General features: G+C 40.4%; 4 protein-coding genes across 5 annotated transcripts in view; all 4 read left to right on the forward strand.

Moving 5' to 3' along the window:
- Positions 1-120: 120 nt before the first annotated feature.
- LOC139629660 (tripartite motif-containing protein 16-like) lies at positions 121-3,178 on the forward strand. The gene has a single exon (XM_071492428.1). It carries the CDS (start codon positions 526-528, stop codon positions 2,221-2,223), a length of 1,698 nt encoding a protein of 565 aa, XP_071348529.1. The 5' UTR covers positions 121-525; the 3' UTR covers positions 2,224-3,178.
- A 2,558-nt stretch (positions 3,179-5,736) lies between these two features.
- On the forward strand, positions 5,737-7,825 carry LOC139629659 (tripartite motif-containing protein 16-like). The gene has a single exon (XM_071492427.1). The coding sequence runs from the start codon at positions 6,055-6,057 to the stop codon at positions 7,795-7,797; it is 1,743 nt and encodes a 580-aa protein (XP_071348528.1). The 5' UTR covers positions 5,737-6,054; the 3' UTR covers positions 7,798-7,825.
- A 2,510-nt stretch (positions 7,826-10,335) lies between these two features.
- On the forward strand, positions 10,336-18,811 carry LOC139629687 (uncharacterized). The gene is made up of 2 exons (XM_071492460.1): positions 10,336-12,203; positions 15,548-18,811. The coding sequence occupies exons 1-2, from the start codon at positions 10,521-10,523 to the stop codon at positions 17,306-17,308; spliced, it is 3,444 nt and encodes a 1,147-aa protein (XP_071348561.1). The 5' UTR covers positions 10,336-10,520; the 3' UTR covers positions 17,309-18,811.
- A 150-nt stretch (positions 18,812-18,961) lies between these two features.
- Positions 18,962-25,497, forward strand: part of znf622 (zinc finger protein 622) — an 8,484-nt gene continuing 1,948 nt past the window's right edge. Inside the window, exons 1-6 of one of the 2 annotated variants that reach the window (XM_071492432.1) lie at positions 18,962-19,100; positions 20,237-20,804; positions 21,600-21,887; positions 22,753-22,915; positions 23,021-23,136; positions 24,106-24,249. In XM_071492432.1, coding sequence (XP_071348533.1) covers positions 20,243-20,804; positions 21,600-21,887; positions 22,753-22,915; positions 23,021-23,136; positions 24,106-24,249 — 1,273 coding nt within the window. In that variant the 5' untranslated portion in view covers positions 18,962-19,100; positions 20,237-20,242. Of the gene's footprint in view, positions 19,105-20,236; positions 20,805-21,599; positions 21,888-22,752; positions 22,916-23,020; positions 23,137-24,105; positions 24,250-25,497 lie in introns of both variants that reach the window. The other variant, XM_071492433.1, reaches the window with a different exon arrangement.

Below are 25,497 nucleotides of genomic sequence, written 5' to 3' on the forward strand. Positions count from 1 at the left end.
ATTTGACCTTTGAACTCAGTGTGTTTGTGAATGCAGCTTTTGTGAACATCACGTTGAAGGGACTTGCATGGGGATAAAATCCAAGTCTCCACAATGTAAATTATTCGGTTTTAGACTGAAGACTTAAGATTTAAGATCAGAATTAGATAAAGGTTAGGATGACTCTCAGTGCAAACAATGCAACTGTACGCTTCTACTCCACTACATTTAAGGTGGAAATACTTTACCATTTACTCCACCACAGTGATCTGACAGCTATACTTACTTTTGAGATTGAGACATCGCTGATAACCCTCCCTCTTCCTCATGCTCTGTAACACAGCCAGCTCCACTCTGTTAATATGTTTCCTTGTTCCCTCCCCTTCAGATCTACAGTCTAAAGATGGGTGGAACCAACATGTGGTGAAGTGAGAGAGCTGACAGGCCCCGTTCACTGCAGAGACACATGTTGTTTAGATCACAGCTCAAACTAGTTTCTGTTCTGAGAAAGTGCAACTCAGACAGTTGTTGACACTGAGAGGTGAAATGGCGCAGAAAGGAGTTCAGCTGGACTGGGAAACTTTCTCTTGTTCGGTCTGTCTGGATCTACTGAAGGATCCGGTGACTATTCCCTGTGGACACAGCTACTGCATGAACTGTATTAAAACCCACTGGGATGAAGAGGATGAGAAGGAAATCCACAGCTGCCCTCAGTGTAGGCAGACCTTCACACCGAGGCCTGTCCTGGTGAAAAACACCATGTTAGCAGATTTAGTGGAGGAGCTGAAGAAGACTGGACTCCAAGCTGCTCCTGCTGATCACTGCTATGCTGGACCTGAAGATGTGGCCTGTGATGTCTGCACTGGGAGAAAACTGAAAGCTGTCAAATCCTGTTTGGTTTGTTTGGCTTCTTACTGTGAGAAACACCTTCAACCTCATTATGAAGCAGCTCCATTAAAGAAACACAAGCTGGTGGAGCCCTCCAAGAAGCTCCAGGAGAACATCTGCTCTCGTCATGATGAGGTGATGAAGATGTTCTGCCGCACTGATCAGCAGTGTATCTGTTATCTCTGCTCTGTGGATGAACATAAAGGCCACGACACAGTCTCAGCTGCAGCAGAAAGGACTGAGAGGCAGAGAGAGCTCCAGCTGAGTCGACAAAACATCCAGCAGAGAATCCAGGACAGAGAGAAAGATGTGAAGCTGCTTCAACAGGAGGTGGAGGCTATCAATGGCTCTGCTGATAAAGCAGTGGAGCACAGTGAGAAGATCTTCACTCAGCTGATCCGTCTCATGGAGAAAAGAAGCTCTGATGTGAAGCAGCAGATCAGATACCAGCAGGAAACTGAAGTGAGTGGAGTCAAAGAGCTTCAGGAGAAGCTGGAGCAGGAGATCACTGAGCTGAAGAGGAAAGACGCTGAGCTGAAGCAGCTCTCACACACAGAGGATCACAACCAGTTTCTACACAACTACCCCTCACTGTCACCACTCAGTCAATCTACAGACTCATCCAGCATCAATATCCGTCCTCTGAGGTACTTTGAGGATGTGACAGCAGCTGTGTCAGAGCTCAGAGATAAACTACAGGACATTCTGAGAGAGACACGGACAAACATCTCACTGACAGTGACTGAAGTGGACGTTTTACTGTCAGAACCAGGGCCCAAGACCAGAGCTGGATTCTTAAGATATTCACAGGAAATCAAACTGGATCCAAACACAGCAAACACACATCTGTTATTATCTGAGGGAAACAGAAAAGCTACTGCAATAAGTCAACAACAGTCTTATACTAGTCATCCAGACAGATTCACATCATGTTGTCAGGTCCTGAGTAGAGAGAGTCTGACTGGACGTTGTTACTGGGAGGTGGAGCTGAGAGGAAGAGAAGTAACTGTCGCAGTCACATACAAGAATATCCGCAGAGCAGGGAGATTTAATATATGTGGTTTTGGATTCAATGGCAAATCTTGGGCTTTAAATTGTCACCAAAAAAGTTACACATTTTGGTTCAACAAAATCAAAACTCCAGTCTCAGGTCCTCAGTCCTCCAGAGTAGGAGTGTACCTGGATCACAGAGCAGGTATTCTGTCCTTCTACAGTGTCTCTGAAACCATGACTCTCCTCCACAGAGTCCAGACCACATTCACTCAGCCTCTCTATGTTGGACTTTGGCTTCCTTCATGCAAAGATTTTTTTGATAGTTTGTATAGAACCACTGCTGAGCTTTGTAAGCTCAGGTGAACACAGAGGAGTTATCTGAGTAAAACTGTGTCTGGTTGATCTGGTTAGATTCTCTGTCGGTGCTGATGTTTTGTTTGAGGTGGCAATTGACGGTCATCCTACCTGACAAGTCACGTGTACCTGATGACCTGTTGTGATACATTAGTGGCGAATAGAAAGCATTAAAATTTTTTAAATTATCTGAGCGATCACTGAAAAGATTTATGTTTAGTTATGTTTTTAAAAAAGGAAGTAATGCGATTCTCAAATATCAAACATAATAGAAATCATAATATTTTGACAAAGTATATGTTAACAGTTAAATCAATAAAATGCTGAGTAATATCCAATAATTCAAACATTTTACAGGATTTGTTATTGGGGGGTGGGGGATGACTGCTTATTTCAGGGAATTTGAAATCCCTGATTATAACCTTGCATGCTTTTTTTTTTTACCTTTCAAACCTCAACATGTTAGTTTTATTAACCAGAACCATATAGGTGTCAGGTCACATTCACATGGCTAACCTAGTCTTTCTTCTAGATGTAATGACTTGTTGTATATTTGTATTGCTGCTGGTATATATTTAGATATTTTCTGCAACCTTAACTTTCTGCAATGGTCATCTTGGGAAATGTGTGTGTGTGTGTGTGTATGTGTGTGTATATATATATATATATATTCGCTATACACACACACACACACACACACACATATGTATATGCATTTTTTATTGCATTTATGAACACGAGGTGGGATTGTAATGATTTGCTCTTGGATTTTTTTTTTAAATCTTTTGATCAGATAGATATTATTTCCTTTTAAAAGTTAACCAGTGTCTGGCAGGTATACTAGTCTGCGTATACAGATCAACAGCTGATCATATATTTGTTGTTCTCACCACTTTTAAAATCATATTTAAAATCATGAAGTGTTAAAATCATCATTGTTGTTACCAATGGATCCAGGATTGATCATTTCCTTCCACAGATCTGACATGTCTGTTTACAGAGTGACTGCAAAGTTGATTGACTTTATTTCCTCCTAATTATGTTTGGAATTTGTTGGAAAAGACTTAAAACAAAATCATTATTGTGATATTTTGTAAATTTAGCTGATAGAAACATTGATCCGGCATCTTTTTCTCAGCTTTGATCCATGTTTGCAAAACCAATAAAGTGAATTTCTCTCAAAGAACGAAGAAGGGATCAGTATCATATAAATTCCATCAAAGCTTCAGGAGATAATGTGAAACTCATCTCTGTGAACAGGTTCACTTACTGAAACTTCTTTACAACTAAAACCAATGAAATGACTGTATGAGCAGATTTAAAATGTATAAATTGTTTTGATTAATTCATGATTGGGATCATTAAACTTAGTGTTATTTTACAACTGGCTATATAAGACAAAGTGGTTGGTGTTGAATATTAACTCTTGTTAAATAAATTTACTTCGAGCTTGATGAAATTGACATTCCCCATTTTTTCCACATGTTAACATGTGTTTGATTCATGGACACATCTCAACATAGGTGAAGATAATTATCACAGAGACACTAATCCAAGAGTGACACCTGGTGGACAAATGCAGATACGACAAAAAGAGGAAAGAGTTAGGTGGGCTGACAAACAGCTGAAAAGACTTCTTGTATTTCTCAGAAACATGAAAACCAAACAGTGGGATGTGATGACCACTGACTGGCCGATGGGCACTCAGTACATTGTCCTACCAAAAGACAGTTTTTATAATAAAGACATGCAGCAATGCTTAATGCATCCTCTTGAATTAATCATGTGAGGCCTTGTACTAGGATAAGTGTAAAGATCACCCTGTTACACTCCCTGTGTGTGTGTTGTAATCTGAGTTTATGAGTTTATCTGTTTGGTTTTGGTTACCAGTCTGAAAAAGTGGGATGTTCATGTTTTGAGTCCCTCCTATTAACCTGTTTAAACATATAGACACCGCCCACACTTGTGCCAACACAGTGCAGTATACAACCTTCAAGTGAAAGCAACAGAGTCCAAGTGAAAGTGACCTTTCACAATTTCCTCCACTGAAGAAATCACTCTTTCATCTAAAAAGGCTCCAACAAAGAGAGATGAGACCAGAGCACAGCCTGACTGGCCATGGGGACGAGGGGTTCAAATCCCAGTCAGCTGGTGGACTGTCAAAACATCCAGAAAGTTTGTTTGTGATAAATCCAAGGCTGAATTCTGGCTTTCCCAGTTGGTCTGCAGTAAGATTCCGTTCAGCCAGTGGACCAGAAAGTTTTTGCCTGCCCAAATGCCTTTACTGGCTTCTTCAGCGTCATTTGTGCAACCATGGAGAAAGACCAAGGCTGCTGAATTTCTTTCCCATTTCGACCATGGAGCCAATACTGCTCTGTCATAACCAAGGTGGAGAACCCTCTTGCTATGAGGTGACAGTGCTGACCACCATGACACCACCTACCTAAGCTTTCTGTTCGTAAACTGAGATCCATTCCTGCAATTCTAGGGGAGGACTCTATACCACTCCCTGATGCTCCTCACAGGGGTCAAATATGAAAATCATATTTTTGTGGCGGCTGTCGTGAGGAGCAGGTCTGGAAGCGGAGGAGGGGCTGTCTGAGGAGGAGCAGGAAGAAGTCTGGTTTGATGACAGGTTACAGACAGGATTGAGTCCAGGTGCAAGCCCTTTCACCTGCAACAAAGGTTTGTTTGTCTGAATGGAAATGTGAGTTCCGTTGTTCTTGATACCTTGCAAGATGTTGCTTGTAATAAAAAAACAGCATTGATTGCTATCAGCTACCACCTGTACATATTAGCCCTATGAGACAAAGACTGTAGGAGACTCAACTGTGGTTCATTGTGCCTGACCGCACAATTATCAACCCATCATACAGTCCTTAATATCAAGTATTTTTTGTCCGCCTAATGACTACTTTTACTTTTGAATCATATATTACATTTTACAGATAATACTTCTTTATTTCTGCTTAAGTAAAACCATCATTGTAAAATGTCTGCAACACTGTCACAAGGTGTCGCTGTAATTAAAGGTTTCAAATAACCTGAGTTGCTTACATTAACAAATTCACACTATCAGTCCAACATTGATAACACATTCAAAACTCGCTCATGATACCTCAGACAACTCTTAGTAAAACCTTCGTTTGGGGTTTAAGAAGTGGCTGCAGTTGGCTTAGTGTGTTTCATGAGTCCCATCATGTGAGCAGATTAAAGAAAAGAGTCAAATGTCAATTTAGGTACTTTTCTTTGTAATGACACTTCAACATAAATGAATAAAATTACTTGGAATACTGTCCACATAAATTTCAAGGACATTAACACACTAACAAGAAGTTAATAACAATAACAATAGTTTTATATTTACTTTTAGTTTTTAGGGATTATTGAATTAGAAACAAACAAAGAGACAAAAACATTTGCAATTTGACATTCATGTAAATTTTTTTTGTCTCCAAAACCATTTGGAGTAAGAAAATATAATAGAAATAGGGGAAATAGAGGAAAATGTTTATTAGCTAGTCACATTCTGCAAACTAAGTTGTACAAAAGGATTAAACACACAGTATCAAACCACTCCTCTTGGACTGAGTCACAGCCTGAGAAGCCTCCCTCTTCTTTCTGCTCACAAACACACCCAGCTCCACTCTGTTCATGTGTTTCCTTGTTCCCTCCCCTTCAGATCTACAGTCTGAAGATGGGTGGAACCAACATGTGGTGAAGTGAGAGAGCTGACAGGCCCCGTTCACTGCAGAGACACATGTTGTTCAGATCAGAGGTCAAACTAGATTCACTTCTGAGGGAGTGAAACTCAGACAGTCGTTGACACTGAGAGGTGAAATGGCGCAGAAAGGAGTTCAGCTGGACCGGGAAACTTTCTCTTGTTCCATCTGTCTGGATCTACTGAAGGATCCGGTGACTATTCCCTGTGGACACAGCTACTGCATGAACTGTATTAAAACCCACTGGGATGAAGAGGATCAGGGGGAAATCCACAGCTGCCCTCAGTGTAGGCAGACCTTCACACCGAGGCCTGTCCTGGTGAAAAACACCATGTTAGCAGTTTTAGTGGAGGAGCTGAAGAAGACTGGACCCCAAGCTGCTCCTGCTGATCACTGCTATGCTGGACCTGAAGATGTGGCCTGTGATGTCTGCACTGGGAGAAAACTGAAAGCTGTCAAATCCTGTTTGGTTTGTCTGGTCTCTTACTGTGAGAAACACCTGCAGCCTCATTATGAAGCAGCTCCTTTAAAGAAACACAAGCTGGTGGAGCCCTCCAAGAAGCTCCAGGAGAACATCTGCTCTCGTCATGATGAGGTGATGAAGATGTTCTGCCGCACTGATCAGCAGTGTATCTGTTATCTCTGCTCCATGGATGAACATAAAGGCCACGACACAGTCTCAGCTGCAGCAGAAAGGACTGAGAGGCAGAGAGAGCTCCAGCTGAGTCGACAAAACATCCAGCAGAGAATCCAGGACAGAGAGAAAGATGTGATGCTGCTTCAACAGGAGGTGGAGGCTATCAATGGCTCTGCTGATAAAGCAATGGAGCACAGTGAGAAGATCTTCACTCAGCTGATCCGTCTCATGGAGAAAAGAAGCTCTGATGTGAAGGAGCAGATCAGATCCCAGCAGGAAACTGAAGTGAGTGGAGTCAAAGAGCTTCAGGAGAAGCTGGGGCAGGAGATCACTGAGCTGAAGAGGAAAGACGCTGAGCTGAAGCAGCTCTCACACACAGAGGATCACACCCAGTTTCTACACAACTACCCCTCACTGTCACCACTCAGTCAATCTACAGACTCATCCAGCATCAATATCCGTCCTCTGAGGTACTTTGAGGATGTGACAGCAGCTGTGTCAGAGCTCAGAGATAAACTACAGGACATTCTGAGAGAGACATGGACAAACATCTCACTGACAGTGACTGAAGTGGACGTTTTACTGTCACAACCAGAGCCCAAGACCAGAGCTGGATTCTTAAAATATTCAAAGGAAATCACACTGGATCCAAACACAGCACAGAAGTGGCTTTTCATATCTGAGGGAAACAGAAAAGCAACATTATTATATGAGCAACTGCCTTATTCTAGTCATCCAGATAGATTCACGTCATTGTCTCAGGTCCTGAGTAGAGAGAGTCTGACTGGACGTTGTTACTGGGAGGTGGAGTGGAGAGGAGGTGTTGATGTAGCAGTTGCATACAAGAATATCAGCAGAGCAGGGGGCTTGCATGAAAGCAGATTTGGATTCAATGACAATTCATGGGCTTTAAATTGCAATGAAAACTGTTTTACATTTTTGCACAACAATATCAACACTCCAGTCTCAGGTCCTCAGTCCTCCAGAGTAGGAGTGTACCTGGATCACAGAGCAGGTATTCTGTCCTTCTACAGCATCTCTGAAACCATAACTTTCCTCCACAGAGTCCAGACCACATTCACTCAGCCTCTACATGCTGGATTTTTACTTCCTGAATATGGAGATTCATCTGGCAATTTTCGTAGTACTACTGCTGAGCTTTGTAAGCTCAATAAATCATGGAGAAATAATTTCAGTAAAACTGCATCTGATTGTTCATGTTAGATTTTCTTTAGGTGCTGATGTTTTCTTTGATCAGCCATGGTGGCTACTGATGGTCATGCTACCTGTCACTGTTGTGCTACATTAAACTTCCAGCTTATCTATCTGCTATCCTCCTCTTTAGCACAGGTAGCTATCAGCTACACTCCTCTAGATGTTTGCTTCTTAATGCATTGTAAGTTTTCACAGATCTGGGGAAAACTGCATTTTTTATCATACATCTTGGACATGGTATAATCTGCTGAAAGACCTAAAATTAGATAAACTTACATCCAGTGACAACTTCAAGGGCATCATAAAGAAAGTGGTAAATGAGACATAGATGTGATTTTATTGAGAGGACATCAAGCTCAAATTGCTGTCATGTCATATATGTGGTATTTTATGTTTTCTGCTGTATTTTATTATGTGGTGTGTTTGTATGGATGCTATCTTGGCCAGGTCTCTCTTGTAAAAGATATATGTATATATATATATATAGATAGATAGATAGATAGATATGTATATATCTATATATATTTTTTTTTGTTTGTTTGTTTTTTTTTTGTTAATTTAATTTTTTTATTTTTGTTTTGTTTTTTTTTCATCTCAATGGGACTTCCTGGTAAAATAATGGAAACAATAAAATTAAAAATATTTGTAAGAATTAGAAAGAATTCAAATTTTGATCTGAGAAAAAAAAAAATTTTTTGACCTTTATTTAGTTAAGTGTCAAAAAATGAAGAAGCACAATAATCTTATAGCATTCATAATTGAAATCATGCTGTAAATATTATGAAAAGGGTGTAACTGAATTTAGACTATTATACAGGATAATATTTAGACTAGTTAACAATTAAGTCAACAAAATGTTAAACAATATTAAATAATTGAAAAATTTTACAGGATTTGTTTTTGGTGGGAGCCTGACTGCTGACTTCAGTGAACTTAAAATCCTTGGTTTTCACCATGCATGTTTTTGTTCTTTGTTTTTTTGTTTGTTTGTTTTTGGGTTTTTTTTACCTTTCAAACCTCAACATGTTAGTTTTATTGAGCCTGATTTAAACCTTAGCTAGAGAAGTGTCAGATCACATTGACATGGCTAACATAATCTCTCTTCTAGATGTAATGACTTGTTATATAGTTGTATCACTGTTGTTTACATTATTTAATTTAAACAGTAAACCACTGTGTGACTTGTATGCTACTTCTGTTTAACTTCATGGGTCTTAATGGGGATCAACAGTTCCATCATAGATGAACAACTTATTATATATGTGTTGGTCTTACCAATTTTAAAAACATGAAGTGTTATAATCATTGTTGCTATCAGTGGATCCACGATTTATCATTTCCTTCCACAGAGTTGACGGACTGATTTACAGAGTGACTGAAGTTGATTGACTTTATTTCCTCCTAATTATGTTTGTTAGAATAATCTTTAGTTAAGTTAAAATCATTATTGTGATATTTTGTAGAATGAGCTTTTAGAAAAATTGTTTTCTCAGCTTTGATCCATGTTTGCAAACCAATAAAGTGATTTTATTTCAAAGAATAAACAAAGTGATCAGTGTTTTAGAAATTCTATCAAAGCCTCAGGAGATGATGTGAAACAGGTCTCTGTGAATAATTTTACTCACTGAAATGTCTTTACAACTAAAACCAATGAAATGACTGTATGAGCAGCTTTAGAAACAAAACTATAATGAAGCTACTGTTTAGGAAACTATTGAAAAAGTAAAGGCAAATTCTATTATTCACTGAACTGGTTAAAATGTATAACTTGTTTTGATTCATTCATGACTGGACATATATGACTGGATATAAGATAAAGTGGTTGATGTTAGATATTTTGTCAAATAAATTTACTTCAAGCTTGATGTGACTTACGTTCCCCATTTTTCTTTCACATGTCATCATGTGTTTAATTAATGGAAATATTTATTAAAATAGGATTAAACACTAACTGTAACCCCAACTCCTCAACATGGGTGTTGATGATTGTCACAGTGAGACACTAAGCCATGGGTGACATGTGGTGGACAAATACAGACATGACAAAAAGAAAAAGTGTCAGTTCAGCACACAAACAGCTAAAAACATTTCTTCTGTAAAATTTTACATTTGAAACATATGGTCATGTATTTCTGCTTCTGCTAAGAACAACATGTGATCAACACATAAAATATGATGCATTGTTTTAGGCTGAAAAACTCAACATCATGTGAAGTAGTTAAATTTTGTTTCAATTTGGAAACTTCATTTTAAAACTACGTAAGTAATACATTGGTAATAAAAAAACTACTTTCCATCATTCCAATAGATTTTGTTGAGAATACTATTTCTTCTCAGATGCTTCACTAAAACCATCATTACAAAACTTAATATTTTCTTATTGAGGTGCTGCCACATTTACTTAAAAATAAAATGTCAATAACTCTGTAATACTGTTTATCGGCCACAAGGGTTCCCTATAATGAAAGGTGCCCCTTCTTCATGGAATGAATTGACATATAACCCTCCCTCTTCTTCCTGCTCTCTAACACAGTCAGCTCCACTCTGTCCATGTGTTTCCTTGTTCCCTCCCCTTCAGATCTACAGTCTGAAGATGGGTGGAACCAACATGTGGTGAAGTGAGAGAGCTGACAGGCCCCGTTCACTGCAGAGACACATGTTGTTTAGATCACAGCTCAAACGAGATTCACTTCTGAGGAAGTGAAACTCAGTCGTTGACACTGAGAGGTGAAATGGCGCAGAAAGGAGTTCAGCTGGACCGGGAAACCTTCTCTTGTTCCATCTGTCTGGATCTACTGAAGGATCCGGTGACTATTCCCTGTGGACACAGCTACTGCATGAACTGTATTAAAAGCTTCTGGGATGAAGAGGATGATAAGAAAATCCACAGCTGCCCTCAGTGTAGGCAGACCTTCACACCGAGGCCTGTCCTGGTGAAAAGCACCATGTTAGCAGTTTTAGTGGAGGAGCTGAAGAAGACTGGACTCCAAGCTGCTCCTGCTGATCACTGCTATGCTGGACCTGAAGATGTGGCCTGTGATTTCTGCACTGGGAGAAAACTGAAAGCTGTCAAATCCTGTTTGGTTTGTTTGGCCTCTTACTGTGAGAAACACCTTCAGCCTCATTATGAAGCAGCTCCTTTAAAGAAACACAAGCTGGTGGAGCCCTCCAAGAAGCTCCAGGAGAACATCTGCTCTCGTCATGATGAGGTGATGAAGATGTTCTGCCGCACTGATCAGCAGTGTATCTGTTATCTCTGCCCTGTGGATGAACATAAAGGCCACGACACAGTCTCAGCTGCAGCAGAAAGGACTGAGAGGCAGAGAGAGCTCCAGCTGAGTCGACAAAACATCCAGCAGAGAATCCAGGACAGAGAGAAAGATGTGAAGCTGCTTCAACAGGAGGTGGAGGCTATCAATGGCTCTGCTGATAAAGCAGTGGAGCACAGTGAGAAGATCTTCACTCAGCTGATCCATCTCATGGAGAAAAGAAGCTCTGATGTGAAGCAGCAGATCAGATCCCAGCAGGAAACCGAAGTGAGTCGAGTCAAAGAGCTTCAGGAGAAGCTGGAGCAGGAGATCACTGAACTGAAGAGGAAAGACGCTGAGCTGAAGCAGCTCTCACACACAGAGGATCACACACAGTTTCTATACAACTACCCCTCACTGTCACCACTCAGTCAATCTACAGACTCATCCAGCATCAATATCCGTCCTCTGAGGTACTTTGAGGATGTGACAGCAGCTGTGTCAGAGCTCAGAGATAAACTACAGGACATTCTGAGAGAGACACGGACAAACATCTCACTGACAGTGATTCAAGTGGATGTTTTACTGTCACAACCAGAGCCCAAGACCAGAGCTGACTTCTTAAAATACTCACAGGAAATCACACTGGATCCAAACACAGCAAACACACATCTGTTATTATCTGAGGGAAACAGAAAAGTAACAGTGATGATAGAAGAACAGTCTTATTCTAGTCATCCAGACAGATTCACTGGCTGGTGGCAGGTCCTGAGTAGAGAGAGTCTGACTGGACGTTGTTACTGGGAGGTGGAGTGGACAGTATTCCATGGAGTTTCTGTAGCAGTCGCATACAAGAATATCAGCAGAGCAGGGAGGTCATATAAATGTGGATTTGGACATAATAACAAATCTTTCATGTTGAATTGTTACCCAGAGCATTATGAATTTTGGTTCAACAATATCAAAACTCCAGTCTCAGGTCCTCAGTCCTCCAGAGTAGGAGTGTACCTGGATCACAGAGCAGGTATTCTGTCCTTCTACAGTGTCTCTGAAACCATGACTCTCCTCCACAGAGTCCAGACCACATTCACTCAGCCTCTACATGCTGGACTTTGGTTTCATTATGATTTTGTCTTTGGAATTTCTGCCGAGTTGTGTAAACTCAAATAGACAAAGTTTCAATTCAATTCAATTTTATTTGTATAGCGCCAAATCATAATATACATTATCTCAAGGCACTTTACAGGGTAAGGTCAAGACCTTACTTTGTTACAGAAAAAAACCCAACAGTTCCCACAAAGAGCAGCACTTGGCGACAGGGGGGAGGAAAAACTCCCTTTTAACAGGAAGAAACCTCCAACAGAACCGGGCTCAGGGTGGGGGGGGGTCTGCCTCGACCGGTTGGGTTTAGGAGAAGATAACGAAGGGGGGGAGGAGAGAGAAGAAAAGAGAGAGAGAGAGACCAGGAACAGCTGTGTAGGTAATGGTGTTATCAATAATAATGACAGGTAACAGTGGTTAATAGTAAAGATGAGTAGTGGTGGATCTGGATCCTGCTGCTCCCGAGGCAGAGAGACCTGCAGAATGAGGACAGAGAGAGGGAGAGAGAGGAGAAGCACAAACTACGGGAGAGAGAAAAAATACAACGTTAATGGCATGAAGTCATCGAGAGAGAGAGGGGGAGAGAGACAGAAATAGAGAGAGAGCGCCCAGTGAATCATGGGAATCCCCCAGCAGTCTGGCTCTATAGCAGCATAACTAAGGGATGGGTCAGGACATACCTGAGCCAGCCCTAACTATAAGCTTTACTAAACAAGACAGTTTTAAGCCTGATCTTAAAGGTAGAGAGGGTGTCTGCCTCCTGAACCCACACTGGGAGCTGGTTCCACAGGAGAGGAGCCTGATAGCTGAAGGCTCTGCCCCCCATTCTACTCTTACAAACTCTGGGAACCACAAGTTGACCTGCATTTAGAGAGCGAAGTGTCCTATTGGGAAAATAGGGAAGTATAAGCTCTCCAAGGTACGATGCTGCCTTGGATGGTGCCACAAAGGTCATTTTAGGAGCAGTTGGTTCAAATCTGTATTTTAGTTCATCAGTTTATTTTGTCTCCATGTTTGTTGCTAAAAGCTCATTGCTGTTGTGTTTCTGCACTGCACACAGATCACCTGTCAATCAAACATTATTGGTGGTACTTTGACCTCTTCTCATTTATTGTTGTGTTGTTTGAGTTTCTGTAGGTGGAGCTGGGGCCATGTGCTCTGAAGTATGTTTACAAAATGAATAAAGTGACTTGTATCTCGAAGAATAAATAAAGTGATCAGTGTTTTAGAAATTCCATTAAAGCGTCAGGAGATAATGTGAAACTGATCTCTGTGAATAATTTTACTTAGTGAAACTTCTTTACAACTAAAACCAATTAAATGACTGTATGAGCAGATTTAGAAACAAAACTATAATGATAATAATAATCCTGTTTTAACTGAACTGGTTAAAGTGTTTCAATTGTTTTGATTCATACATGATTGGGCTGATTAAACTTATTATTGTGATTTTACTGCGGGCTATTTAAGATAGAGATGTTGGTGTTGAATATTGTGTCAAACAAATGTACTTCAAGCTTGGTGTGAGTGATATTTGCCTATTTTTGATAAAAATGTTAACGTGTTTGATTGACGGGAAACATTTATTAAAAGAGGGTTAAACTGATTGTGACACTCACTCTTCAACCTGTCTGTCGGTGAAGGTCACAGAGAGAAACTAGGCCAAGGGCGATACTTGGTGGACAACACAGACGTAATCACAAGGGGAAAGAGTTGGGTGGGCTGACAAACAGCTGGAAATACTTCTTATATTATGTTTCATAAAAACATGAAAACAAAACAATGGGATGTGGTGACCACTGACTGGCTGATCAGTCCCAGTACACTGTCCTACCATGTAAATTAAAAGACATACTTTTTTATAAACGAGACAAACAGCAATGTTTGATGTAGCCTCTTGAATTAATCATGCAAGGCCTTGTGCTAGTGTAAGTGTAAAGATGATGAAAGAAGTATTTGTTTATCAGAGCCTGAGAGGACTTTGTAGTGGCTGCAGTTTATTTTTTTAGCTCACATGTAATAACTGTATAAGACAAAGACAGCTTCTGAATAACAGCTGAGGCAGATTGAGGCTTTTCACAACCTTTATGTATTTTCTTGAATATCAGTTCAAGTTTAATGCACATTTTTGGCCTTTTATAAAGCAGTGTAGTTTGGCTTAAGCGCTGCACTGCAGCCCAATCTCTCTGTGTTTATTTCAACTCCTTTATACACGACACACTTTAAAACATTTTTTTCACTTCTTATAGAACAGTTTGAAATTTTGATCTCTTTCAGATTTTTCCAAATGTTAATACTCTTTCAACTGCTTCATACAAATTGAAGACAGCAACGCAGTTTAGCTTTAGCTTGGTCAGAAGCAACAATCCCATTGCAATTCCTTCAAAGATTGCAGTTTCTAGTTAATGAAATGTTGTAACACATACTGTATTTTTATTTATTTGACCTGTGTGTTTTTGTCGCCACAGCTGATGTGAACATGTATGTTGTGGCGACTTAGATCTGTTTACACAGTCACACTGAGGAGACTTGCATCCTTTTTGGGACAAAATCCAAATCTCCAAAACATAAATGATTCTCTATTATCCTTCATTTTACATTTAAAACATGATCGTATTTCTACATCTACGTGTAAAAACATGTCATCAGCTTATGAAATATGCTGCACTGTTTTACATTGGAAAGCTCAACATTTTTTAAAGTAGTTAAAATTTGTTTCACTTTGACAGCTACATCCAAATGCTTCTTAAAGTACTACATAAGTAATAATAATCTGATAATATAACATTTCACCCACCTAATGACGCTACTTTTGCTTTTGATACTTAAATTACATTTGCTGGTAATACTGTTTTTTGTTTTGCTTCAGTAAAAACATCATTACAAAACTTAATATTTTCACATTGAGGTCCTGGTATATTTACCAAAGCTATATCAATACTTCTGTAACACATTTTTTCTGCCACAGGGGGTCACTATAATTAATGATTTCCAATATTAGGTCAAACATTTTAACCAAGTTATGATACATCAGAGAACTTTGCTCGATGGCAAAACCTGAATTTGGGTGCAGGTGGCTCAGGGTTATACTCTGATTTATATTTTGTACAGTTTTTATCTGTTTATGGTGAGTAAGTGTGGAGAGTTTTATTTTAATTTGTCACATTCTGGACTTTATATTATAAAAAAGGGTTAAACACACAGTATCAAAGCGCTCCTCCTCCTGGACTGAGTCACAGCCTGATAACGCTCCCTCTTCTTCCTGCTCTCTAACACAGCCAACTCCACTGTTCATGTGTTTCCTTGTTCCCTCCCCTTCAGATCTACAGTCTGAAGATGGGTGGAACCAACATGTGGTGAAGTGAGAGAGCTGACAGGCCCCGTTCACTGCAGAGACACATGTTGTGTAGATCACAGCTCAAACTAGATTCACTTCTGAGGAAGTGAAACTCAGACAGTTGTTGACACTGAGAGGTGAAATGGCGCAGAAAGGAGTTCAGCTGGACCGGGAAACTTTCTCTTGTTCCATCTGTCTGGATCTACTGAAGGATCCGGTGACTATTCCCTGTGGACACAGCTACTGCATGAACTGTATGAAAAGCTTCTGGGATGAAGAGGATGAGAAGAAAATCCACAGCTGCCCTCAGTGTAGGCAGACCTTCACACCGAGGCCTGTCCTGGTGAAAAGCACCATGTTAGCAGTTTTAGTGGAGGAGCTGAAGAAGACTGGACTCCAAGCTGCTCCTGCTGATCACTGCTATGCTGGACCTGAAGATGTGGCCTGTGATGTCTGCACTGGGAGAAAACTGAAAGCTGTCAAATCCTGTTTGGTTTGTTTGGTCTCTTACTGTGAGAAACACCTGCAGCTTCATTATGATGTACCTCAGATAAAGAAACACAAGTTGGTGGAGCCCTCCAAGAAGCTCCAGGAGAACATCTGCTCTCGTCATGATGAGGTGATGAAGATGTTCTGCCGCACTGATCAGCAGTGTATCTGTTATCTCTGCCCTGTGGATGAACATAAAGGCCACGACACAGTCTCAGCTGCAGCAGAAAGGACTGAGAGGCAGAGAGAGCTCCAGCTGAGTCGACAAAACATCCAGCAGAGAATCCAGGACAGAGAGAAAGATGTGAAGCTGCTTCAACAGGAGGTGGAGGCTATCAATGGCTCTGCTGATAAAGCAGTGGAGGACAGTGAGAAAATCTTCACTCAGCTGATCCATCTCATGGAGAAAAGAAGCTCTGATGTGAAGCAGCAGATCAGATCCCAGCAGGAAACTGAAGTGAGTCGAGTCAAAGCGCTTCAGGAGAAGCTGGAGCAGGAGATCACTGAGCTGAAGAGGAAAGACGCTGAGCTGAAGCAGCTCTCACACACAGAGGATCACACCCAGTTTCTACACAACTACCCCTCACTGTCACCACTCAGTCAATCTACAGACTCATCCAGCATCAATATCCGTCCTCTGAGGTACTTTGAGGATGTGACAGCAGCTGTGTCAGAGCTCAGAGATAAACTACAGGACATTCTGAGAGAGACATGGACAAACATCTCACTGACAGTGACTCAAGTGGACGTTTTACTGTCAGAGTCACAACCAGAGCCCAAGACCAGAGCTGACTTCTTAAGATATTCACAGGAAATCACACTGGATCCAAACACAGCAAACACACGTCTGTTATTATCTGAGGGAAACGGAAAAATAGTATTAATGAGTCAACAACAGTCTTATTCTAGTCATCCAGACAGATTCACCTCATGTTGTCAGGTCCTGAGTAGAGAGAGTCTGACTGGACGTTGTTACTGGGAGGTGGAGTGGAGAGGAGATGGAGGACTTTCTGTAGCAGTCGCATACAAGAATATCAGCAGAGCAGAAAGCTCGAAAGAATGTGTATTTGGATACAATGACAAATCATGGACATTGTACTGTTACACAAAAAGTGATCAATATCAATTTTGGTTCAACAATATCAAAACTCCAGTCTCAGGTCCTTGGTCCTCCAGAGTAGGAGTGTACCTGGATCACAGAGCAGGTATTCTGTCCTTCTACAGTGTCTCTGAAACCATGACTCTCCTCCACAGAGTCCAGACCACATTCACTCAGCCTCTACATGCTGGACTTTGGCTTGGCTGGAATTGTGAGGTCACAGCTGAGTTGTGTAAACTCAAATAGTCAAAGGTCATTTAAGGTGCAGTTGGTTAAAATCTGTGTTTTTGTTCATCAGTTTATTTTGTCTCCATGTTTGTTGCTAAAAGCTCATTGCTGTTGTGTTTCTGCACTGCACACAGATCACCTGTCAATCAAACATTATGGGTGGTACTTTGACCTCTTCTCATTTCTGGTTGTGTTGATGTTTGACTTTGTTCAGGTGGAGCTGCAGCCATGGAGGATATCACTGCTCATCATCATGTTTGTTTGACCTAAACTCACATTTGTCCACATGAAAACACAAACTTGTCTGTGCTCTAAATGTTTGTTGGATATTTGTGTTGATGTATTTGTGTGTTGCTGTTTCTCTTCCACTGCATGAGCCTTAACAGAGAAATCAGCAGACCTTCCTTTATCACTGATGTTTTGTTCTCACTGTGTAAAGACACAAATCTATAATTACATTTTCATTGATGTGTTTGTCAGAACAAATGTTGTTGTTGTTCAAATCAACTTACAAATAAGGTCTATGAGGTTTTATCAAAGTGTCTTTATCATGATAATAATCAATGAGGAGACGATTGATTCTTTTCTTTTCCGTCTCTGAGATTCAGGTGAAACAAACTGATTGTGTGGATGAAGTGAATCTGTTCATGAAATCACTGAACAAGACTCATTGAACAGACTTTATTGATTCAATGTGGGAACAAACTGAAGCTTCATGTCATCAATAAAGTTGATTTTCCTCAATAATAAATCAAATGTTTTCTTGTGTCTTCATTCCTGTGTAACAGAGTTCATGTTCAGAACAGAAGACAGCTTTGTCACAGAGAGATGACCAGAGTTTATTTTCACCTGTTGCTTTTTAAAACAAGATTGTTTGCAAAGTCAATAAAGAGTTTGTTAAACAGACTTAAAGACCTTGAGAAATAGTGAAAAATCACTTGGTGGAGTTTTAGTTGTTAGAAATGTATTTGAATCCTGACAAAAGACATTGTGTTGTGGACTTGAGGTCATTTTAGTTGTTGTGATGTTGATTTTCATGACTAGCCAATGGTACAGTTTCTTTCACTATGAATAAAAGCCGTGAATACTTCTGATCCTGTCCATTCCTACTCTGTGAGGTCCACTGTCCTTATCCTGTGTAAAATGGTAATAAATTGAAAACATGATTACATGATATAGTCTATTAGGATATAATACAGCCATTGGGTAAGAAATTCCCTCTCATGGTTATCCCATGGTATTCAAAAAAGTTTCAGAGCTTCAGTTTATCATCAAAACGAGCCACGTTTTCTTCAGTGTAAGAACCAGCTCCTCCACTGATGGTGCAGAGATTGGACAAAAGAATCTGAACACTAATGAAAATTTTTGAAACAATAAATGCAAACAGGTTTATTTCCAGTTAGAAGTGTTTCTCAGCCAGTTTGTGATCACTGACATCCAAAATTTCTTCTTTTTTTTTTTTTTTTTTGGAATTTCCCTTTTCTCCTGGAACTGTAGTGAATTGTTGATATTGGTTGGTTTACCCACATCACAACCACATTTCATTTATTGTTGTCTCCAGTCCAAAGAAATAAACCAACAGTAAAGTCCGTCTGTTTCCATTGCGGGAGTCTCTGTCACACAGTCCGCCACAGTCTGCAGCAGCAGGTGGCGGTAGAGCGGCTTCGACGCTTCTGAACAGCCGCAGAAAAGCCCCACGAAGAAGACGGTCGGCGTGATTCACCCTCGTGTGGCGGCTTGGCAGGAGGTGCACTGACAGCAAAAGAGGTTAAAACGCGTTTTTATTCGGAGGAGTCACTTCAGCTAATAAGTAAGTACGTGTTGCCTGTTGTGCCCTCCATCTGTCGCTATCATAGTTATTCTGAATATCTGTAATTTTAGCTGCTATTAGCAACTGTTTACACTAAAATGCTTGGAGCTGGGTTAGCATGCTAGCCGACGTTAGCATGTTTTTTTTTTCTCGGACCTACGGAGCCCCACTGATTAACAGCTCACGTTTAGCTAATTAAAAATGTATTAAGGTACATTTGGTATCTTTAGGTACCGCTTTCGACCTGTTTTATAACGCTTTGACTTTAAGTAACATGTGGTTAAACTGCTGTGTGGCTAATCTTGCTTTGCTAACACACCTTACACAACTTTAACCTCCCTGAAGTTTAAGTTATGAAACACTGACACTGACATTACAGCTCAACAACAGTGTCTCCTCTGTGTAGCTCAGGTATTTTTTAGCAGAATTTCTGTTATTATTGCGCTTTGTTCTAATTCTTAAACTTTAAACAACAACACATATTAAACGTTTAGTTTATTCCAGGTCTAATGTGTCATGCACCTGTCCCGGATTAAATCCTTACATTATAAAGGAGGCTTTAATGTTGAGTGTTTGTTGTTAATGAGGTTTTAATTCATTAAGTCATGAATCATTTTGGAGGCTGCAGTTTGTGGCACTGTTGTGCTGTTTCATATTATACTGAATCTTGTTTATCTGAACATTAAGAACGCCTCATCTCTTTTTGTGAAGCTGCAACTAGCGATTATTTTTAGTATTTATCAATCTAATGATTGCTTTCTTACATAATTGATTGACCATTAGATGTGTACTTACCTTGGCTAAGGTGCAGAGAAGATTTCACTCATTTTTGGATTCAGCATATATATATATATATATATATATATATATATATATATATATATATATAGGTCGTGTTATGTTTTGTAAGTGGTTTTGTTGTTGAAAATGCATTTAAAATTATTAGCTGATTAATTGGTTACTTAAGTGATAGATAATTACATGCAACTGCTTTTGATAATTGTTTTAATTATATTTAAAGCAAAAATACCTAAAATTTCCTGCTTCCAGCCTCTCAATGTGATCTTTTGTTGCTGACATTGTCATTTATGACAGTGAGTTGTGTATCTTTCTTATCTCTCCTCTCTTATTTTCAGGTTGTCATGGCTTCCTACACTTGCATCAGCTGCCGAGTGGCTTTTGCAGATGGCGAGGTGCAGCGAGCGCACTACAAAACCGACTGGCACCGCTACAACCTGAAGCGCAAGGTGGCCGACATGCCGCCTGTCACCGCTGAAAACTTCCAGGAGCGCGTCCTGGCACAGAGGGCAGCTGCCGAACAGCATCTGAGTGATGCGGCGGTCACAGAGGGCTGCAGCGTCTGCAACAAGAAGTTCTCCAGTGCCAACGCCTACCAGAACCACCTGCAGTCCCACAAACACCAGCAGGCCGAGAAGCAGGCTCTGCTGGCCGCCCAGAGGAAAGTGGAGAAGATGAACGAGAAGAATCTGGAAAAAGGACTTGGTGACGAGAAGGTGGATCATGATGCCAGGAACGAGGCCCTGCAGCAAGCCCTGAAAGAGCAGCAGAGGTCGAGCCTGGCCAAGCAAGGGAACACCCAGACAAAGCAGAAGACAGACAGACCGGACAAAGCTCCCCGGATGATGTGGCTGGAGGAGCAGGCCAAGAGGAGAGAGAGAGAAGAGGGAGCCACAGCTGAGGAAGGTAAGGAGAGATGAAACCTCCGTGGACATAATTCTCGTGACCTTTTTTAATTAAAAATGATCCAAACCCTGACTATTCTGATGTCCCACATGTGTATCAGACGCTGCCCCTTGTATTTATCTTACAGTCTAAGCACAGTTGTCAATACTTTATGACTGACCTACCTTGTCTGTGGCACTAACCCCAAATACATCAGTTTCTACTGAGGACTTCAATCTTTGAAAAAGACTCATAAATTTACAGTGTAACAGGGAACGCCGCCACCTGCTGGTGAAACAAGTAACAGCCCCTCACATTATTGTCATCAGCTGCTGTTCAAATGGGACAAAACTCTGCAAACAATTAGGAGGGAAGTCACAAATGTCACATGACCCACAAACTGACAGGAAGTGGCCCACTAATGTGCAAAACCTGTTTTACATGTACAAATGGATCCACTAATGTATGAATATTCACAGAGTAATTTATGCCTGTTTTCAAATTTCTTGTTATTTTTGTGTGTATGATTTTACACAACACATAAAAAAATTTAAAGTCATTGTCAACTGTCCTCTGAGGGGTTAAAAATAATGAATAATTGTAAATATAACCAATAATAAAGTAAAGTTAATAACAAATAAAGTCCAATTAAAAACCATTTATGTTTTAAGTACTTTTATGTCTTAAGTAGTGAACGTAGCTACACTTGAAATCTAGTTATTCTAAGATAAATGTACAGACGGTCGTGTTTTCCTTGTTTGTTTTACACATCTTCATCAGTTTGTGGTGTTAAAATGTTCCCAAAAAATCTTCCAGAGGAGTGGGAGGATGTTGACGAGGAGGAGGACGACAACGACGACGATGAGATGGAGGAGGATGAAGATGATGAGGAGACTATGGATCAGGAGGAAGGAGACTCTGCATCTCTGTCTGACCCCCACCCAGCTGCTCTGCCGGGTTCCATCCCCGTCACCAACTGCCTGTTCTGCCCCCACCACTCAAAGACGCTCATGAAGAACGTCACCCACATGACCAAAGTTCACAGCTTCTTCATCCCCGACTTGGAGTTCCTCGTCGACCTCAGGGGTCTCATCCGTTACCTCGGTGAGTTTGGAGAGTAAATGTGAGGAAACTTCAGTAAGATGATATCTGCACAGTGTGAAGGGTGAGGACTCATTGTCTGAATGGGTGATGTTCATTCACCTAAATCTGAGCAGGCATCAGCAGCAGTCAAGTGGGAGTTAAGTGTTGAGGAGGAAAATAAAGCAGGGACTAATGAGTGGAGGAAATACTCCCACAGCACTGTCTTAATGTTGATAATAAGATTGCTTTTCCATTTCCAGATACAGATGGCTTAAAAGTTCGTATTCCTGTGTAAGTCAAGCCAAAACAGCTGCCAGTTACTCTCTGTGATGAAGGGTTCCATAGTCTCTTGTGTCATGTTGTTGGTCTCAACTGATTTTTATCAGTGTTCTGTTAATTGTAGTAGCTGTTGTACCATGCTGCGGGTTCCTGGGCCACAGGAACATACACAGTCTTAAGGGTAAAAGTGAGTTCTCATACATCAGCAGCAGCAACTTGGATGCAAACGAGGTCCAGTGTTTACTCCTCTCGTAACAAACTTGACATGTTGGTGGAATTTTGGAAGGAAAAGTCTTAAATTTTCATGAAGTCTCCAGCAATTATGTAAAATCCATCTGGGTGAGCTGTTTGCATTCAACTAACAATTTATCTAGAGGCTGCAGATGAAAACATTATACTGTAAAGACTTCATGCCATTTTGTTTTTATGTCTGTGTGAGAGAGAGAATAATAAGAACAACACCTACAGTCACTCTGCCTCATGTCAGATTAAGGATTTTCCCACCAGGACTAAAACCAGTATCCATAGATACATCCTGTGTGCAAAACATGCTTATTGATGCTTTTGTTGTTGCAGGGGATTTAATAATTCTTTTCCCTTCTTACAGGAGAAAAGGTCGGCGCTGGGAATGTGTGTCTGTGGTGTAACGAGAAGGGCCGTTCATTTTACTCGACGGAAGCAGTGCAGAGTCACATGACAGACAAAAGCCACTGTAAAGTCTTCACAGACGGCGACGCTGCTCTGGAGTTTGCAGACTTCTACGACTTCAGGTAATGTAGTAATTTTTATATAATCAGTAATCAGTGATCAGTGGGGGTGGATGAGATGCGTCTCCTCTGCCAGTCTGGTTCACACATTTTCTTTGTTGCTATCAGGAGCAGCTACCCCGACAGAAAGGAGGGGGAGGATGCTGAGATGAACGAGGAAGAGCTGCCTGACGACAAGAACCTGGAGTACGACGATGATACACTGGAGCTGACTCTGCCGTCAGGTGAGTCAACTTCGAAATCAGTTTTCAACAAAGGTCAAGAATGGAACACTGTCCAGAAGCACACGATGTAGGGCTCCTGTGCAGGTCTTAAAAACGTATGAAAAAAATGAAAAGAAAAATGTGTGGGCAGTCCATGATGGGATGAATTTGATTTGAGAAACTCTAAAGGTGCAATTAGTGATTTTGAAATAAAATCAATCATCGGCAGAGCTACACTGACATTTGAGTGGCATTGGATTAGTTATCAAACTGAGTTGTCCACTGACATACCAAACAATTTCTGTTTTCAGCCTCCCTTTAATGAGATTTGCTGCTTTTCACTGTTTCATATTATTGTGAATTTAATAATTTTGGGATCAATCAGTCAAACACAACGTGAAGACATGAAATTGTAACTGAAAATTTTCTCTATATTCTGACTTTTTATTAACTAAACAATAAATAAATAAATAGAAAGTAGGTAGAATTGGAGCTGACATAATCAATAATTGTAAGTTGTAGCCCTAAATCCAAAAGTATCCTGCAGTTTTGTAGACATAAAATATCTTACATTAAAAGACAGATTATTAACCAAGAGAGGAGCTTCACCATGTACATTTTAAAACCAGGCAGCAAAGGTGTGTTTACATTTGCACTCTAATATCAAAACACCTTAATCTTAACATGTACTACCTACACTATGTTCAGTCTAAGCTCAGCTAAAACAGCTTTGAATGAAAAATATACAAGTGAAAAAATGTCTCATTTTATTTGAGGATTAAATTCCACTTGCATTTTTTTACCAAAAAGAATTTTTATAACTGGACTTAATTCCATTTACTGTGTGTTTGAATGTTGCTTGTTTGTCTAGACTCTAGACAAACAAGCAACATTCAAACACACAGACTCTAGAGATTTCACACTGTCAGTGAGATTTCCATGAGACTATGTGTTCATACTGTCTCACCTCTTTGCTGTGTGTTTCTGCAGGCGCTAAGATCGGCCACCGCTCCCTCATGAGGTACTACAAACAGAGATTTGGAGCTCAGCGAGCGGTGGCTCTGTCCCACAATAAGAACGCCGTTGGCAGAGTCCTCCGACAGTACAGAGCCCTGGGCTGGGGAGGAGATGGAGGTAAGACTGAACCAGGACCACAAAACCTTAGAATAGTTTCTTTGAAGTATTTTATTTTATATTTAACAGTTTAAAGAGAGAAACTGAAAGAGGTTTTGTCCGTCCACACCATTCTTGGAATGCGGTATCTCAGTAAGGCCTTGAGGGAACTTCGTCAAAATAGGCACAAACGTTCTCTTGGACTCCAAGATGAACTGACGGCACCGTATAAATCAGCCAAGCGGAGGAAGAAGTCAAGTATAAAAGCATCTAAAAATCATGAGTCTTAACAGGAAAATTAAATATTTTATGAAAACATGCTAATACAGTGCTGCACGGATCAGAAATGTATGTTAGCGTCACCCTGGTTCCCTCCACAAAAAGCCAGAGGGGCTTTTACATTGTCTTTTGTGTCGTTGCAGAAAATAAACTGACAAGCAACAGTTTCTGATCCTGACAGGTTTTGTTCAGCAGCATAATCTTCACCGTTGACTTCACTTTATGATGTTTGAAGCCTAAATACAATCAGCAGCAGTAAAAAGATCATGTTAGGCTATAAACCAACGACACCACGGTCACATGACTTCACCGTCACCACCGCTAAACTTCACTTGTAGTTTGATTCAGCTCTGAGCTCTTCTACAGAAGCCTTTCCTCTGATAGAGTTAGTAACAGTTTGTAAGAGCGAGAAGAAACACAACGAGTCTGTAAAGGTGGACTGGTGAGGAGATCGGTTTTCATGTTGGGACTGATGATGTTTAATGTCCCCGACAACCTCTGTCGTCTCATTGAGACACTTGTTAGGCCTTTCTTAACAGACGGAAAAGCTTCAAGAAATCAGGACTTTCAGGACATTTACTGATGAATTTTATGTCGGAGAATAAAAAGTGAAAATGTCTTCAGCTTGTGTTAAACAGACCTTATTCCAGCCATCTAACCAAAGACCCAACAGACAGTATTTTGTATCCATTTTGTGGTTTACTTTGTTTTTCACTGTGTTCTTTTATTAGATGATGGTACTGAAGAATCTACTTGTTTTTATTTTACCAGTGGTTCAGCTCCATAAAAATGAGAAGGCAGTAGAAACTTTTTCTTATGAAACTTGAGCACATTGTGTGCAGAGCTGAATTTCCTCAGTTCATCTGATTCTGACCCTGCAGTTCTACCTCACCCCAGTTTTGATTTATTGTGTTTACTTAAGAGTTTGGGGGAATGAAGAATCTCTTATCACTTCTCAGGAAGTCGGACTCTTACAGTCGTTGTCAGCTT

This window comes from Trachinotus anak, unplaced genomic scaffold (assembly GCF_046630095.1).
Source record: "Trachinotus anak isolate AG129_WGS33_773 ecotype Australia unplaced genomic scaffold, CSIRO_AGI_Tana_v1 ptg000012l, whole genome shotgun sequence".
In the NCBI taxonomy this organism is placed as follows: domain Eukaryota; kingdom Metazoa; phylum Chordata; class Actinopteri; order Carangiformes; family Carangidae; genus Trachinotus; species Trachinotus anak.

Coding starts and splice junctions, on each gene's coding strand:
- LOC139629660 (XM_071492428.1), top strand. CDS start 526: ATGGCGCAGAAAGGAGTTCAGCTGGACTGGGAAACTTTCTCTTGTTCG.
- LOC139629659 (XM_071492427.1), top strand. CDS start 6,055: ATGGCGCAGAAAGGAGTTCAGCTGGACCGGGAAACTTTCTCTTGTTCC.
- LOC139629687 (XM_071492460.1), top strand. CDS start 10,521: ATGGCGCAGAAAGGAGTTCAGCTGGACCGGGAAACCTTCTCTTGTTCC. Junction 12,204..15,547: donor CCGAGTTGTGTAAACTCAAA/TAGACAAAGTTT, acceptor CATGTTGTGTAG/ATCACAGCTCAAACTAGATT.